The sequence below is a fragment of the Rattus rattus genome, chromosome 6, assembly GCF_011064425.1.
Source record: "Rattus rattus isolate New Zealand chromosome 6, Rrattus_CSIRO_v1, whole genome shotgun sequence".
NCBI classification, from domain to species: domain Eukaryota; kingdom Metazoa; phylum Chordata; class Mammalia; order Rodentia; family Muridae; genus Rattus; species Rattus rattus.
In genome coordinates this window covers 30,255,896-30,274,951 of record NC_046159.1, presented here as the reverse complement: position 1 = coordinate 30,274,951, position 19,056 = coordinate 30,255,896, and the positions used below count along the sequence as shown (strand labels likewise).

General features: G+C 42.1%; 1 protein-coding gene across 1 annotated transcript in view; it reads right to left on the bottom strand.

Moving 5' to 3' along the window:
* The window catches only part of Alox5 (arachidonate 5-lipoxygenase), a 49,185-nt gene that overhangs the window by 21,114 nt on the left and 9,015 nt on the right, over window positions 1-19,056 (bottom strand). Inside the window, exon 3 of the mRNA XM_032905854.1 lies at window positions 14,618-14,699. Coding sequence (XP_032761745.1) covers window positions 14,618-14,699 — 82 coding nt within the window. The remainder of the gene's footprint in view (window positions 1-14,617; window positions 14,700-19,056) is intronic.

The window sequence follows — 19,056 nt, the reverse complement described above, 5'->3', positions numbered from 1 at the left end:
TTCTCAAGACATGACATGAGGGGGCTCACATTTACCTTCTTTGCAGATGAGAGCACTGCATGAGAATGGAACAACTGGCCAGACAGCTTGCTGCTGGCCTCCAAAGCCAGACACCACGTCCCTGCTACTGAATGAGACATACAGACAATTCAACCCACAGGAGCCAAAGACATAAATAGGCCGGGGAAAACAAAAACCTCACACTCCATGGAGGAAGACCACAAGGATCAACTAGATAGAAATAGGAAGAGGTAGAAAAGACATCTGGTTTGGAGGGAGAGAACTTAAGGAGGTGTAGACTACAATTTAATGAAAAAAAGAAAAGACATCTGTCCTCATAAAGACATGATTTATAAAGTCAGAATTCAATAAAGAAATAGGAAAAGAGTACAGTTAGTGTGGGAACTGATCAGTCTCTTAAAGGACAAAGTGTATTCATTCTATAATGAACTATTTGAGCACCATCTTTGTGCCATGAAGCACTCTTGACGTCTTGCAATCTTGGAGGCAATGTAACACAAGTGGATAGCAGTGCTACAGAGAAATGCAGAAGAGCTGTGGATGGAACCACTAGACACGAACACCAAATCAGAAAATTTAGTAAACTTCACATTTCTCACACTTAAAGGGGTAGACACTGTAAAGTGTTTGTGGATTTTTCTTTCGGAATAAAGCCATTCTATTTTTATTACATTTTTAAAATTATTTGAATTTTTTCATATAACATATTTTCATCATAGATTTCACCTTCCTCAACTCCCAAGTTTTCCATACCTCCCTACCCACCTAAAATTCACACTTGGAGAAAATGGATTTTCCCTCTCTGAGCAGGTATCAATTTTAATTAGCATCCTGGTTAGGAGTGGGACTTGTGCCCACTTCCCTTTATCTAGCTTGGATTTGTGTAGTCTTTGTATATCTGCTACTGTCTCTGTGAGTTTCAATGTCCATCGGCCCTTTTGTGTCTGAAAGACACTGTATTTTTGGAGCCTTCAGCTCTTTCTGCCTCTTCTGCATAGATCCCCAAGGACGGGAGAAGGGGTTTGATAAAGACTCCATTTAGGATTGAGTATTACAAGACCTCACATTGTCTGCACATTCTCCAGTTGGGAGTATGTGTGTTTCTGTGTTAATTCTCATCTACTTCAAGAAGAGATGTCTCTGATGGGGGTTGAGTCCTATATATTAACCTATGTCTTTAGGAGTTGGCATACTTCTTTAGCAGAGTAACAGTAGTAGTTGTTCCTCTAGGGCCTATGACTCAGGTAGTCTCAAGTTTCTGGCTTCATTAACAGTTTTTGGATGTGGGTTTCATCTCATAGAATAGGCTTTAAATATGATTTTTAAAAAGTGGTTGGTTATTGCATAACGTCTGTGCCATTATTGTACCAGTGTATCTTGCAATGCAAGATACAGTTATAGGTTTCTGGGTTTGTAGCTGGGTAGGACTGATGACTACGTTTCTCCTCTGGTCACATGTACAGCACCTTCCAGCACTATGAATGCCAGTCAGTATGGCTAAAGTTTCTGGTTGGGCACCAGCTTAATTTTTCCATGTTTGATGACATAAGTAAGTGGTGTCTTCAGCAATAGGGACTTTCTGTTAGGTTCTGAAGGATAACTAGTAGCTTTGACAATAGCCTATACTGTTTATGAGGGACTGTCTGTGGGTCACCTTTAACCAGTGATTCAACAAGAAATAACCCATTCCTGATACTGGGGGTTTTACCTGATAGCATATGATGTCCAGTTGGGGCATTGTCTCTTCCATTATATGGTAACTCCATTTAAATCTCTGTTATACAATTTAGGAAGCTTTGAGAGTTGTGAGTTTCCATATGGCCATTCAAAAGGCCTTTAGTGTTAGTTGTCCCTTGCATAATTTCTCCTCTCCCCATTTCAACTTTCTATTTCAGTTTCCTTTATGTTTATCCATAACACTATATTCTAAGTCTCTTTTTTTGGAAGATTCCTTCCTCTCTCTGGTTTCATATGAGCTACCTAACTTCTGTGGCTATTTTAAATGAAAAGCTCACATGGAAAGCTTAAGATCTAATATCCACATAGAAGAGAAAACATGCAATATGTGAAATTATAGCATATGGAGGGATAATATGGCTACCCAAGAGCCAAGAGAAGTTAACAAAAAGTTCAGTACCATGCATGAAAACCTCCTTTTGAGCTGTTAATCAGGGAAATCCAAGAGAGCTCCTGAAACAATATAGGCTATTGCTATTGTCATTGATTGCTTCCCAGAAATGAAAGGCAAGTTCTTACTGCTGAAGACAGCTTGCACTCCATACGTAGAACATGGAGGATTTGAGCTGGAAAGGAACCATAAGAGTGGCCCTGAAGACTAGTTTCCACAGTACCAGAAGGTGGTTTTATATGTAGGGAAGGAAAGTGTCAATAGTCTTTACCAGCTGTGGTTGCCTATAAACTACAATGACCACCATGGCCATTGTATCCCACCTCGGAAGTAACCAACAGCTATTTACTTGGACTCAAAACCTGCTGAACAAGAAAGAAATCCTTCTTAGCACTGGAAACCTAGCCAACTGCACTTGGCTAGGGAGGTCATAGATTATATTACAGCCAATTTTCTGAACCAGTGTAGTTTTTAATGGAATTTGGAATACTTATTCAAACACTCACAGGCAAGTGGCAAGGAACTTGTTTTTGCAGCAGAAGGAGACCATTACAGAAAGCCACAACTAGTCCAAATGAAGAGAAGAAATGGTTCTGTGGTACCCAGGGGATGTATCTACCTCACATCGCTAGCATCTAAGACTCAGGAAGCACCAAAGAAGAGGGGGCAGGAAGATCGTAGGAACCAGAGGAACAGAAGGTCTGCTTTGTGATGGTCTCTTCTAACTATGACAGGAAAGGTACGTCCATAAAGTCCCAACAACATGGCTGCCAAAAAGGAACCCAAACAATTCCAAAACAAATGCCATCCCAACACAGACGGGGGGAATCTCAGGGCCCCACTCCTAGATGAAGAGCTACAGGCAATTACCAGCTGTGGAGAGGAGAGTCAGTCAGTCTTGGGCATAGATGGACCGCGTGGTTTATGTAATACCAAGTGGTCAGCCCTAGAAACACACACATGCGGGCACCACTAGGGAACAGGGGCTCCGCAGGCTGTACTTACATGTTGACTGGTTTTTATGTGTATTTACCAACAAGGGTTAAAAAAAGAGGAGACTGAATTGGGGGATGGGTAGACATTGGAAGGGGAGGAGTTAGGGTAGAAGTGATGCAGTTGTATTTTAATTAAATTATAAAAAGACTTAAAAATAGTTATTTTAATTTAATTATCTTAAAGCTTTTATTCATTTAGTTGACAATTAAAATTATACATATTTATAGTGAATTTTTTAAAAAATGGACTTTTTGTTTGGCTAGCTGCCTGCTTCTCTTATCTATTACCTTTTTTCCTTTAGGCTCTGTGTTTCTTAACTGACCAGATTATAAAAATACCAGGGATGGCACCTTAGTTCATCCGTCTAATAAGCCTGTTTATCTGGTCTTCTCTGTTGCCAGCATCTCCATCTTCTACAACCTCGTGGGGAAGACAGTTTGAAGGGCCACAGGAAGTTATTTGCTTCCTTGAAGCATTTCTCAACGGTATAGATCTCATGAATTAGATCCGCTATGCAAAATTTACCACGCGACTGAGCAATCAAGGAATTAATCTGTCAAGGCAATCTGCCTTTTATTGATTTTGCCATAGCCTCGCTTGTAGATGAGTTCATTTACTGACTTCAGGCTGGGGTGCCCCCATGCAATGTACGGTTCCGCAATCCTCGGCATGTTAACTGAAGCCCTGTCGAGCTTAACAAAGGTGCCATGGAGGATCTGCCTAGGACGAAGCAGCTGCAACACCTTGTGCGCCTTTGGGCTAACTCCACTGATACCTCGGAGTCTGGTGACAAACTCCGATTTTGGTTCTGCGGGCGCATAGACGTTCCCAGCAATCCTTGCCGTCCCAGGCATCCGAATCTCAGCCCAGTCTATCGGCCTGCACTCCTCGTGAGAGTGCTGTGCCTTCTCACAGATGAGCTTCCTCCTTGCCTTTCGCAGTGTCTCCAGGGCAAGCTTCCTCAGGCTCTTCACCTTCTGGTTTTTGGCACAGCAGGAGCCTTTCTCTTAAGAGTTTCTGGCACTAAGGCAACCTTCTTTTTCCTCTCTGGTACAGCCTCCATGGTTCCAGCCGGAAGAGCAGGGTGTTTAATTGTTTAACTTTAGGGATAATAGTACTCTTTTTTGTTATACATAAATGTCTTGTCAGATGCAGAGGGAGGAAAAAGGTTGTATTGAGATCATAATTGCTAGTAAAACTGGTATAAATAAAGGATGTCTTCCTAAACAACTTTACCGTATTCTCTCTTCTGGAGACTGCTCTCCTGGCTGTTCAGCCCCCTGTTTATCAGAGCCTCAGAATGAGCCTTCCTAGCGTCAGGAGATATAAAACAGCACTTGGCTTCTGCATGTGCAAAAGTTACCTGACGCAACTGTGAGCTAGTGTTCTCAGAAAAGAAAGCTTACGCGTATTCGAAAGGTTTTACAAGGCTGTTCAGCTTATGGGAACCTTGTTATTATAAAGAATTGGTGTGCAGAGCTAGAGAAAAATTATCCTGGGCCACCTCTCGTCTCTTTAATAGCCAATCGTTGCCTGCCTCTGTATCTGATTTATCATCCTTCCAACTATCAGGTAAAATCTTTGGACTGTATAAACACACCAGTTAACACCAAACTGAGACTACCACCAGGTGACTCTCATACCTATATCAGATTTTCCCCAAATTGGTGTAGCTCATGCAACCAGAGTTCCCACTGATGTGTTTGCAAATGCGTTGGTTTAAGGCTGTCTCTCATTCTGTGCGTATGGATGTTTATGAATTGGTTCTGTGTGGGGATGCAGCATTCAGAGCACCCACGTCAACCAGGGCCATTCATATTTGCCTCACAATACATAATTTCATTTTATGTGAGGCAAGAGCTGTTTTGAGACAAGAGATTAATGTTCTGGAGACAGATCTGCCAATGATTAAGTGACTTACATATCAGATATACAGGTTGCTTCTCTGTTTGTAATATTCAAAACAAACATAAGTAGGGATCAGGCTGAGTGTTCACCAGTAGGGGAGTCATTGGCGTTTGTAGCGCTTATGTATAAAGCACAAATACGTAGCAATTTGTGAAGAAGAAAACTATGAGACACAATCCCACCCATTCCACAGGCAAGAATGAAAACATCTCATGTCGAATGTGTTGGTGATGCAGGGGAATGGCATCTTATGGTAACACCAGCTAAGGGCACAAAGTGTCTGGGCAGTTAGGCAAACGACTATTAAGATTTAGAGAACTCAGACGATGCACACACTTGGTAATCTCACAGATCTTTGTCTAGACATATTCCCCAGAGTAATTCTCTCACGAGAGCACGGACAGTCAGAAATCTCACTGTGGCTCAGTCTGAAAGCACTAGGAGGTACCCATGTGTCCATCAGCAGGCAGGCAAATCAACATAGTAGAGTGGTGTCCAAGAACGATGCCTCTGGGGCTGGGGGTAGAGAGTGCTTGCTTGAAAGACACAGACATATTAGATCAGGGATGTCCTCAGACCATGATGTACTGTGTCACACCCATGGATGGTGCAGTCAGGGAAGCCATGGGCCACTCTCTCTGACCTGGGCCTTTTCTGTGCCCTTTCCCAGATGGGCTGCTGAGAAATGCCAGCAGAGTTCTTGGAAGTACTCTCGTGCTTAGCTTCCATACTCTGGAAGCCCAAAAATCTATGTGAAAGGGGAACTTCATGATTGTGCAGACAGTGCAAAGTTCAGCATTTCCTGACCGGAAATGGGGCCATGGGTAGGGGCAGGGCTGCTGAAGAGAGCAGCTGAGTGGAAGGAAGGAGTAAAATAAGATCTAAGAAAGGGACGAGATATCTCACACCCCACTTCTCCTCTCCACAAGACCCAGGCTGTGATGAAGTAAACAGTTTCCAGGAGGTCAGGTTACACTGTGATCTCTTAGATGAATGGATAAGAAGTCCATATGTGTGTACCAAACCACACTAAGATGTTAGTGGCTGGCAATAGATTAAGTCCCTCTCGAGTTTTGTCTTAACCCACCCCACAGACTACAAGTCTTGTAGAATTCTATAAAGGGCTTTGTCACAGGGGGTTGAAGTGAAGAAGAGAGCTGAAGAAACTTTCTTCAGTCCCATGGGAGGGAAGACAGACTCTGGGACAATTCTCTGAATCAAGTACAGAAGTCCCAAAACACGTCACAGGGTACTGAGTAGAAAGGCTTGCAAACACATTGAATTTTTGAATTTTTGGCATGAATACAGTATAATCAGGTTACTTTTTCATACCAGGCAGTGACGGTGCAAAAGGTTTTTTTTTTTTTTTAACGTTTTAATTGTGAACTAGGGTATGTAGACATATGCATTTGTCTCTGTCTCTCTCGATCTGTCTCTCTGCCTGTTTTTTCTCTCTTTATCTCTCTCCTTCTTTCTTCCCCCTCCTCCTCTCAGACTTGAAGCATCGCTATAGTCACCTCCCCAGTCAGTGAGAGTACGCTCAACCCTTACTCTTAGCATTGGTATGCTTAATTTTCTTTTCTTCTTTGAAACAGGCTGGCCTTGAACATCTGGGACCAAATGGTTCTTCTGTTTAGCCTCCCAAATAATCTAGGACAATAGGCACGGCACCAAGCCCAGTCACCCCTGTGATGTGATGTCACTTCTTTGTTATTGGTCATAGCTCCACTGCCACATGAGTTCAGGGCCAGCCGCGTGTGCTTATGATATCTGGCCTTCATCGTGTGATTATTCATATTGGTCTCTTATTGGTTCACTGATAGATATTACCTTGCAGTATGAAGTGAAATAAACTCTTTCCTTCCCAAGTTGCATTTGGTTATTGTGTCATTACACCAATAGAAACTCTAAGGAAGACAGTTGCCATGAATGTTTGCATAGAAGTGTTTGGTGTAGGCATATGGCTTAGTTACTCTTGTTAATGTCATTACAGTACAGGGGACTGAATCCATGGCTCTTATATATACTGGATAAGTGCTCTGCCATTAGCCACACCCCTAATTCTGGTTGTATTATTCTTGGAAACACCTATGACAAGAAGTGCTGCTAGTCACATGGAGATACTATCTATAATTCTGAGAAAGAACTGATGTGTCTCTCAGAACGGCTGCGGCTGTTTGACCCTACCAGAGGGCTGGGGTTTGATCCCTGTCCCCTCCTTGGCAGCATTTGTTATGATCTGATAAATTTTGTTAGATTTCTCTGTATATTTTGAATTCAAGCTCCTACCCAGTCTGCATACGTTGGCCCACTCTGTCTTTTTACTGTTCTGGCGGAGTCCAGTGAAGTACAGAAGATTTGTTTTGACCAAGTCCAGTGTGGCAATTATCCTGTGCTGTGTGTGCTTGGTGTCATAGCTAAGAGGTTTTGCTGAACTTGGTTATGATGATTTGCTCTTCTGTTCTCTACCTGTTGTATATAGATGATATTCCTACATTGAAGTCTATGCTACAGTTTGAATTAATTAAATTTTTTTTTACAGATTTATAGGCATATAATTGTTATGCCATAAAATCACCCAATGACAGTCAATAATTAGTCTTTTTAAAATATCATGGATATGGGCAACCATCACCATAGTCAATATTAGAGCATTTTTAGATTCCCCAAGGGAACCCGTATCTTTAGCTATCATTGCTACTACTGACCCCTCTGTCCCTAGGCAACATCTGTGGCTTGGATAATAAAGGCTTGACTCCTGCTAATGGTCTTCCCGGGAAATGGTAGCCAGAAGTTCAGTCACAGGGCACACGTTGAGGGGCTACTGGACCCTGGGCCCTTTTGTCTGTCTTCCAGCTTCTGTGAGGTAAGTAGCTTTGTTCTCTACCACAACGACTCTGTAATGGTGTGCTTCTTTCACACAAGGTTAAACCATGGCTCCTCCTGGCTAAAAACCCAAACCTCTAAAACTACGATCTAAAATAAACATTTCCTATTTTAAGTTATTTTACCTCAGATATTTTTCAATTGGAGAAAATGCTAGCAGTGGTGGTTAATGTTGATGGTCAACATGATGGGGCCTAGAATCACTTGGGTGATAAACCTCTAGCATGTTTGTGAGGTAATTGCAAGAACCACCCCAAATGTAGGTAGTACTGTTCCATGACATGGGGACCTAGACTAAATACAAAGGAGAAAGCGAGTACTAGGCTTCATCTCTCTCTGTTCCCTACTACGGCTTCAGTGTGATCAGCTCCTCATGCTTTGCCTCTGTGTCTTCTCTTAGACTGTACAAAACCACAAAACAGCAAACAAACCAAAGTCCAAGGCAAAACGATCTTATTTCAGTTGTTTTTCTTGAACATTTTGTCACAGTGATGAGAACAGTAGATAATATATAAGATTGGGAAGTTAAGATATTACCATACCAATGCCGATCATGAATTCTCTCTCTCTGTCTCTGTCTCTGTCTCTGTCTCTCTCTCTCTCTCTGTCTCTCTCTGTCTCTGTTTCTCTGTCTGTCTGTCTGTCTCTGTCTCTGTCTCTGTCTCTCTGTCTCTGTCTCTGTGTGTGTGTGTGTGTGTGTGTGTGTGTGTGTGTGTGTGTGTGTGTGTGTGTGTGTGTACCTGCCATGACATGTGTATAGAGGTCAGAGGACAGCTTTTCTTTCTACAGATAGTGAATGAAATACTACAACATGCACGGGCCCAGAAACTATCATGTAAAGTGAAACAGCCCAGTCACAAATGTCACCAATTATATTGTTCATTTTATAAGGACTGTTCAGATCAGGGCAATCCTTAAACATACTAGTCTATGTGTGGCTGCTATGCTAGTTTAGGTATTATTTATTTCTACCTTTGTTGTGACAAAGTATTCAACAAAAGCAACTTCCTAAGAGAAGGCTTACTGTGGCTTACAGTTGAAGGGTGCACTCCATATTGGTGGGGAAAACACAGAGGGATGGGGTTCTTACCACCTCAATTAACTCAATCTGAAATCTTCCTCACAGACATGCCCAGAGATTTGTCTCCTAGGTAATCCTACACCTAGTCAAGTTGACAAGATTAACAACCACAAGCCCAAAATCCTTGTCAATTTGGTATCAAACATGTCACTTTAAAGCCATAAACTCCCACCCCTGTTCTCTATAGGTTCATACCAATCTTATAAAGCCTCTTCTGAGACTCTCTCTCATTGGACACCTGGATAAGAGCAGCAGACAAGAACAAGCTAGATGCTATTGTGTCTTGAAATTTCTGCTGCCAAACATATTTTCATTAATTGAACCTCATTCGAGTTCTCAGGCCATGAGCAGAATGAAGCCAGATCCCATGCCATAGTATGACACAAATGGCCTACAGCCCAGTCACCAGTGGAGTCCTGTTTCCTCACTGAAGACTCATGAATCAGGTCTCTACTCTTTGTACTTCTCTTGGCACTTCAACCTTCTGAAGTTCTACCAAGATGATCCGGTAAGCTCTGGTTGAAGCATCATGGGGCTTCTCTAGCCCAAAGGTTCAAACTCTTACATGTTCCTCCCACTAACCAACTTCAAAGGCTTTTAAAGAACTACATAGTAGGGCTGACAAGATGGTCAGCAGGTAAAGGTGCTTACCACCAAGCCTGATGGGTAGAGTCTGACCCCTGGAATCCACATCAAATTACACAGATATATGACGTTTTATCCATCCATCCATAGATGACATTCATCCGTAGACATTTACGTTGTATATATCTTTGTGTTAGTGGGGTTATTAGGACAGCGATTATGCATGTAGAAATCTTAGTGAGGACATACATATTAGTGTTTTCTCATTACCATGACTTTGATAAAAACTTCAGGGAAAAAAAGTTATGTTTTGTTCAGTTTGAGAGATCTCATCCATTCTGGTGGGGCGGGTGAGGTGTAATGGAGCCATTTACATCTTGGTGGGGAAGGTGAGGTGTATAGAGCCGTTCATGTCATGGTCGCCCATGAAGTGGAGAAAGGGGAGAGCCAGGGATCTCCTTGCTTTCCCCCTTTCTCCCTTTGTTATATTTAGGACTCTGGGCTTGTAGGATGGAGCCACTCATGCTCAAGTTGGGTCTTTCACACTCACCTAATTCTCTCTGGAGCTCGCAGGCACACTGACCTATTTGTGCCTCATTCTCCAGTCAGTGAACAGTAGCCATCTGAACATACATCTTCCTTTTTAATAGGTACATAATCAAGACTGGGGTGGCTGGGTAACATAATTACTCTATTTGATAGTTTGGGGAATTACTAAGCCATTTTCCAAAGCAGAAGTTGAGAATGTTAACATTCTCAACAGTGGTATATGAATGTTGCAATGTCATCAAAATTTGTAATAATGACTTTCTGATTCTTGCTGCCTAAGTGGGTTTGAATTAACATCTCACTGTAGTATTGATATACATTTCCCAGACAACTAATGTAGCACCTGTCTTTTTTATATGTTTACCCAGTTATATTTTTCTTGGAGAAATGTCCATTTCTTTGGACTTTGAATTCTTACCCCTTTTAAAACTGTATTATTGAGCAGAATTTGAAGGAACAGCCAACCTGTGATTGGTGTACTTGAGACCCATGCCATGAGAGGGAACCCAGCCCTGACACTATTAATGATATTCTGATATAATTTTAGACAGGATCCTAGCATCACTGTCATCAGAGAGGCTTCACCCAGCAACTGATTGAAACTGATACAGAGACCTACAGCCAGATGTTAAGTGGAGCTTGGGGAACCCTGCAGAAGATGGGAGGAAGGATTGTAGAAGCTTGAGGGGTCAAGAACACTACAAGAAAACCTACAGAATCAACTAACCTAGGCCCATAAGGACTCATTGAGATGGAACTGCCCACCCGAGAGCATGCACAGGACTGACGTAGACCTGCACATATGTAACAGTTGTGCAGCTGGGTCTTCATGTGGGACTCCTAAGGTAGGAGCAGGGACTGTCTCTGGCTACATTGCCTGCCTTCAGATCCCTTTCCCCTAAGTGGGCTGCCTTGATTAGCCTCAGTAGGAGAAGTTGGGCTTAATCTTACTGTAACTTGATATAGCAAAACTGGGTGATATCTATGGGAGGCCTGCCCTTTTCTGAGAAGAAGGGGAGTAGGGGGAGTGAGAGGGTGGAACTGGAAGGAGAGGAAGGAGGGGGAAGATGTGATTGGGATGCAAAGTAAATAAATAACTTCATAAAAAAGAAAATTGTATTATTTCTCTCTTGAGTTTTAAGAGTTCTTTATACAGTTTGGACATGAATCTTAAGTCACACAAATGTCTTGCAAATATTCTATCTCCTCTGTGGGTTCTTTGTGTGTAGGTGTGTCTGGATGCACATGTGTGCCCTTTCATGCAGAGGCCAGAGGACAACTTACTGCTGCCATGTTTTAGGAATCCCTTGTTTTTGAAATACGCTCTCTCCCTAGACAGGAGCTCACCAAGTAGGCTAGGGTGGCTGGTTAGAGAGCCCCAGGATCTACCTGTCTCTTCATCCTCAGCACTGGGATTACACATATATGTTACCATATCTGATTGTGTGTGTGTGTGTGTGTGTGTGTGTGTGTGTGTGTGTGTGTGTGCAGTTAGAGGAAAGAGGTTGATATTGGGTGAATTGGGTCACTCTCCACCTTATTTCTTCAGACTGGATCTCTTCACTGAACCTGGATTCACTGATTTAGCTAGACTAGCTGACCAGTGAGCTCTGGTGTGACACCTGTCTCTGCCCCAGAAGTGGTATAGTCACTCACTGTATGTGTCTCTGGACTTTTGCATGGATGCTAAGGAAACTTAACTCCTCCTGCTTGTGTGGCAGGCATTTTATTCTGCGGCCCCCACAGCTTTTTTAAAATGTGAATTCCGAGGGTTGGACTCAGCTCCCCATGCTCATCAGGCAAATACTTGATCAACAGTCTTTCATTTTCTTCACGCTGCCCTTTGAAACGTTGGTGATACCAAGTCGTCTGATCTTTCTCTTGCTATGTATGATGTGGCGTCCTGTCTCAGAGTCCTTTGCCAACTCAAAGCCATGGATGTTTACTCTTGTGTTTTCATAGGATTGTGTGTTTTTAATTCTACCATTCAGTTAATCCATTTGGTGTTAGGTAAGCATCCAATGTCATTTGTTTGTACTTTGGCTGTCCAGTTTTCTCAGTGCCATTTATTTAAAAGGGTACTCTTTACATATAGATTTGTCTCGCTGATTCTACCAAAAATCAATTCACCATAAGTATTAAGGGATGTTTCTGGACTTGGAATTCTATTTCATTGTTCTGTGTATGTATCCTCATAATATGGCTATATTTCCCTGAATACTATGATTGTGCAGAAATCTGGATGTTGGGAAATAAAGATTCTTTAACTTAGCTTTCTTATTTTCAAGATTGGCCTGGTGATTTTGTATGCCTTTGATTTCCGTATGTATTTGAGAACATCTTGTCAATCTTGTGTCAAAAATGCTAGCTGGGATTTTAACAGCGACTGCACTGAACCTCTACATCATCCATCATTCCTGGGGGAAGCACTGCCACTTTAGCAAAGCTGCGTGAACTTGAGATGTTGTCTGCTCACCTAGGTTTTCTTTAGTGAATCGTTTTCAACTGTGTTCTAGGGTTTTGTGGATAGTTTTACACTGCGTCCGCTAAACATCTCACTAAATAGTCTATTGAGTTTTGAACTTACTGTAAGTAGATATTTTTCTTCTTTTGTTAAAATGTATAGAAGTTTTTATTCAGCTTGTATCTCATAATCTTACTAATTTATTAGTTATTTAATTATTTATTAGCCATAAATAATTAAACTTTGGTGAATTTATTAGTTATATGTAAGACTGTGTCCTCCATGAAAGGTGACTGTGCACACAGTTTTCTTCTTTCCTAACTGACCAGATAGACCCTTCAGTGAAATGCCAAACAGAGGCAGCATGAGTGGGCATCCTATCATTTTCCAGATCTTTCTTACCATCTTGGGAGTTTCCTATAGATGTTCTTTATTGCGTTGAGGACAATCTCTTTGATTCCAATATTTTAAATGTTTCAATTTGAAAGGATGTTGAGTTTTCTCAAATTCATTTTTGTGTATATAGTATATTGTATTATATCATATTTAAATATATACACATATATTTACATGTTTATAGGTACTTTTTAAAGATTTATTTATTTATTTTATATACAGCATTCTGCCTGCATATGTGACTGCAGGCCAGAAGAGGGCACCAGATCTCATTACAGATGGTTGTGAGCCACCATGTGGTTGCTGGGAATTGAACTCATGACCTCTGGAAGAGCAATCAGTGCTCTTAACCACTGAGCCATCTCTCCAGCCCCAGGTACTTTTGATATATATAAGTATATATGAATTATATATATGAATAACAATGTATTGAATGTTCAAAAGTGCTGTATCCCTAGGGAAAATCTTGTCTGTTAATACCATATGAACTTGGCTTGCTAATATTGTGTTGAAAATTTCTGCAGTTGTATTCTTGAGAGATATTCGTGTATTGATTTATTTTTAATGATGCCTTTGCCTAGTTTTTGCACAACACTGCTATCATACAGTGTGTTGGAAAATATTGCCTTCTCACTCATTTGGGGGAAAAGATTGATATTTATTCCTTAATGTTTGCTAGAATTTACCTATGAAGCTACCTGAGCTTTTATTTATAGGACATTTGAAAATTATTAATTCAATTATATTACATGAGATTGGCTTATTCTGATCCTCTATTTCCTTAAAAATATTGTATGTATGTTTGTGGTAATGTATGTGGGTGTCTGTGTGTATCTGTTTGTTCAGGCATGTATGCATGACATTGTGTGTAGAGGTCAGAGGTCAACTTTGGGGAGTTGGTTATGACCTTTCACCTTTTGAGGTTGTTTCTAGTGCTGGGCCCTCTCTATATTCCAGGCTGGCTGGTCTGAGAGCTGGTTGGTTCTCTTGTCTCCATGACCATCTTTCTATAGTAGTGCTGGGATTAAAGATGTACACACTACTACATCCAGATTTTATGTGTTCTAGGGGTCAAACTTGGGTGGCCAGGCTTGCATGACTTCTGTCTTTACTTGCACAGTCAAATCCCTGGCCCTGGCTCATTTAATTTTTGAGTAAGTGATGGGTTGTGCCTTTCTAGGATTTGTCCATTTCCTCCTACATTGGCATGCAGCTGTACACATCTTTTTATTCACTCAAATTCCTACGAAGTATTGATTTTTTTCCCCTCATGTTTAATTTGAATAATTTGGACCCTTTTTTCTTGATCACATGTAATGACCTATCAATGCTGTTGTAGATTATGTATCACTTTTATAGTTAAATATTACATGAAGACATAAGTAGCTAAGGCAGTCCATATAATAATGGGAAAGGAGACCCACTCTCTTGGACACATTCTCCCCAAGCATCATGTGGTTCTTCTCAAACTTTTTCCTTGACTGCCTTCACTCTGACTGCCTGAAGGTGGAGGTAAGATGATGGTGCCTACACTCTGGTCAGGCTTGTCTCCTACCATGGACCAGGTACAGGAGGGCAGCCACTTGTCCATGCCATAACTCACCGATACTGTTTTTGACGCGCTTCCAGTTCTTTCCGCCTGTGCTGCTTGAGGATGTGGATTTGGTCATCTCGGGCCAATTTTGCTGTGAAGGAAGGACAAGTATGAGAGCAGCTTGAGGAAGAGCAACAACGTCCAAACATTGTCCAGTGGTCAGGTTTTCCCAGATCTCTTCCATTAGCCTTCAGTATGCTGCTTATGCAGGAATCCTGGGACCCTTTGTTTGTAGCTCGGCTGGCCTGGAACTTCCTATTTGCCCAAGGCTAACTGTAAACTCTTGATCCTCTTACTTTTGCTTTCCAAGGGCTGGGATTATAGGCATTTACCCCCCCCCTCCTCGTGCCAGACTTCAGTGGATAGTAATAAGCCACTTCAGAGTGGTCCAATAGCTGTTATTTTGATATATTGGGATAAAAGAGTGGCTGACTTTCCTGTCACCAGAGAAAACAGCAGAACTCATGGCTCTTACGCTTTTAAGTCCATTTGGTTGCTTCACAGAGAAATGCATGCCGTAAGCCCAATATGCAGGACACTGTCCAGTCCCTTGTGCTATCTACACAGAAGACAGGCTCTACTCTAAAACAAATGTGCTCACCTAGGTTACACCTAGGGTGTAGGAAAGTTATAGCAGGCATGGACTTAGACAATGTGGTTAAAAGTCACGTGACCCAGAACAAGCTGCCTTGACTGCCTCATATAAAAATGTAGATTATAATACCTACTTCTCAGGATCTTATGGGGGATGTTAGTGTGAGAACATTGTAAAGCATTCTGCAAAGGGTTGGTCCTCTTATGTGTCTAATATTTGAGAATAATGGTTATTGTTGGTTATCCATTATGGGGGTAACCCATAACCTCAGGGTTTTTCTGTCTCTCTGTAAGTCTGAGAGTCACAGCATTTTGTCACGTGGCCTGTCATGTCATCTCTCATTTCTGGAGCTTTGGCAAGTTACTGAAGGTCCTTTCTCAGAGCATTCAACATAGATAAAACTGTAATCAGCTATACTCTAATCTGAGGTAAATCCAGCAAACACAGGGTGATTGTTTCAAGGTGCTATGAATGGTTCTCAGACACCAACTCTCAGTTCTCTTTTCCCTTATAGCAGACCCATTTCCCTCAGTTCTCGGAAAACTCCAGAGCTCTCTAGATCACTGAAGTGTTCCCAAAGGGGAAGATCAAGACAGTAGAGCAGGATCAATAGCCCTGAGGTTGAGATGAGTCTAAACTGTGGCAATGCCTATTGTCACTGACTATGCTAGGCACTGTTGGGAACATTTGACATTTTCTTTGCTAAGTGCCTTAGATAACCAGATATTCCTTGGGCACCTTGACTCTAAGAAGTTTCATTTATTTACCTGCATTTGGTATGAATAGATTTCCATGGAATTCAACACAACAAGTTGACCCAAGAGACTGGCTCAGTCTCCCCAGTTATGAGACTCCGGCTAACAATGGACAGAACTTCCCAGGCTGTAGGATGACAAATCCAGTTGCTTCTGAACTGAGTGTGGCAGAACACATCCCCAGGGGCTGGCATGAGCCCTGAATTAACCATTTCCACATGCATATGCTGTAGATCCTGGGACCACAGCGATAGTATCACTTTTATGATAACCTAAGTGAAGGGGTAAAATGCTAGATGTAGGCCATTGTATGGTGTGTCAGAAGTCATCTAGGAGGGGCTAAGCCTATAGAATGACTTTCCTGGAGATAACTCACTGTTTTTTTACATGGTCTGCTATGGGTGAGCTCTGGGAGGTGAGGTCCCAGAAAACTTCATTCCAGAATGGCTTCTTGTTAGTGATATGCCTCTCCTATCACTATTATATAGTCTAACAACCTCTGAGCATCAGTGCACCCTATTAGGCAAATTTCCTGCCAATCAACATGAAGAACTTTCATGAATTAATGCTGTTTAAATGGAGTAATGATTTTACATTTTATATAGAACTCGTGATTTGATTCAAATAATTTTCAGAGGAAAGTTCTAAGAGATGGTTTTAGTTGTTTTGCTGGGAAAAAATCTAATAAAGTTAGAATCAAGAATAGAATGTACCCACTCCTCATAATAGCAAGTAAAGGCTGCATAATAAGAAATACAGTGAGCTTCCATAATTACACTAAAAAGAGAAATGGCTTGGGACAAATTCGTGTTCAAGGAAAAACATTCAGGTCCAAGGATGAAGCCACAGATGTGCACTATGATAAGACCAGGCCATGTAAAAACTGGTGCTTTGAACTTATAATGACTATGAAATACTGCTTTGATCTTGTTATTGAGAGTGCTAACTGTACTGGGTTTCAAGAGACAGAGTTTCAAGGCCAGAGATCATCAGTCTTTTGGTCTTTGTTCAACTTTGTGTTCCACCTCAGCTGGTTCCCCTGAAGCTGGGTAGGCCCCCAGATGTGGTGGGAAATGGGGTCACTTGTGGGGTGGGCCTTCTTCTTGTCGAATTGTTCAAGGCATTGATTGTTGTGCCATATAGGTTTATCATGGTCACCACTCCTTTGGCATTCTTTAAATTCAGATATTTTGGTGTCCTTCACAGGTGGTAGAGTTACACTATACTGGTTCCAGGCATGGGCCTGGAGCCTGGCAGGTTCTATTCTCTGTTTCTTGGAATACTTCCTCCTAGAAGTGAGCTACCATGTAAGAAATGAAGCTACCCTGAGTCCATCATGTTGTGAAACTCCTTAAAAAATGGAGCACTATGCAGAGATGGAGGCCATGGAGGCTGAGCCATGGGGGAGAAGAACCTCTTCAAGGTGAAGCTTGCAGTCCAATGGGTTAATGGCACAGAGGACATAGATGAAGTATTTGGCAGATCCTTTCCTTCCATGATTCTGGACCTACATGATCATTAGCCAAATTAAATGACTGCTTAAAGTTAAGATGGTTGGTTACCAGCAGAGGTTAATGGAACTTGTCAGCCAGATTATTTGTGTCCCTGAAGACCCCCTTCCATTATATCTTGTTGATAAAGCTGATAAGAATGGATTGCATCAGTGGGCTTCCCATCAGACTCAGCTCTGGAGACAGGCCTGAGGGGAGGTCCTGGGAGAGTGTGTAGGCTGAGGGTGGGGCTGTGGTTTCTTCTCCACTCTGCTCTTCCTCCTCTCCAGGGATGTCCACTTCTCTATCGAGGTCACAGCTCTGCACAGACTCATAAGATGGAGGCTATCTTTAAAATGTTGCCTTTCTACATTGTTCTTAAACTCTTTCTCTCTCCCAGCTTATCAGGATTAGCCAAGTTATTATCCCTATACACAGAGGTGGCTCTGGATACTTCAGTGCCTTCCTAAAGTTCCTCTCTTGATGCCTCCTCAAATCATCTTACTCTGCCTGCATTATCGTGCATACTGCTATGCAAAGTTACAGAATCTGTAGGCAGGAAAGGCTTACCCACTGAGATCTTGGGTGGGGCAGACAGAAGAAAGATTCTAAACACTGGGTTAAGAGAAGCACCCTGTCCATAGCCTTCATTGTTCTAACCACAGGATGACTTGAACAACGTGCGTGTAGGTGGGTGAGTGGGAAGGGGTTCCCAAAGAGCTTGGGGGAGGAGGTTGTAAAACTCCTTCTAAATGCAAGTATTCAGGTCAGAAAAATTCCCAGAATTTGGTTTAAGTCAAGTTCCACATCAAGGACAATGGGATGAGATCTGACGGCCAAAGGACTATAGAGGGAAAAGAACAATAATAACTTTTCTTCTTCTTCTTCTTCTTCTTCTTCTTCTTCTTCTTCTTCTTCTTCTTCTTCTTCTTCTTCTTCTTCTTCTTCTTCTTCTTCTTCTTCTTCATCCTTCTTCTTCTTCCTTCCTCCTCCTCCTCCTCCTCCTCCCTCCTCCTCCTCCTCCTCTCCTCCTCCTCCTCCTCCTCCTCCTCCAACTCTCCTTCTCCAACCCTCCTCCTCCTTTCTTCCTCCTATTCCCCCTCTTTTTTTCTTCTTCCTCCTTCTCCTCAGTTTTCTATCAAAATGGTGGTGGTTTAATTATCAATCTCATCTTGTCTACATCTCCTCACTGTGAAGATGAGTCATGGCAGAGGATCCTTATCAGAGAGGTGCTCAGCTGCCATAAGCAGCAGCAGCCATCCTCACGGCAGTGGCTGTCGGCAGATAGAGGCTCATCCTTCCTCATGAGACTGAAAGCAAACTCCAGGGCCAGGACTAAAAGATAGAAGTTTGCCAAGGCTTAGTTTGACCCATGCATATAAGCAGCTAGTGTGCAAAGGGTGTCACTCAGAGGGGGGTGAGGGGAGAGTGCAAGCAGCCTTAGCTGACCTTTGACATCATCTTCCTTCTCTGACCCTCTGTATCAGTTGGCTGGGGCTGGGGGCTGAAAAAGAATGTCATCTTATGGAAATAACAAATTGAGCCCTGCATACCCAGGATTTTGGGAGGCTAAAACAGCAGAACTGAAAGTTCAAGGCCAGCCTGAGG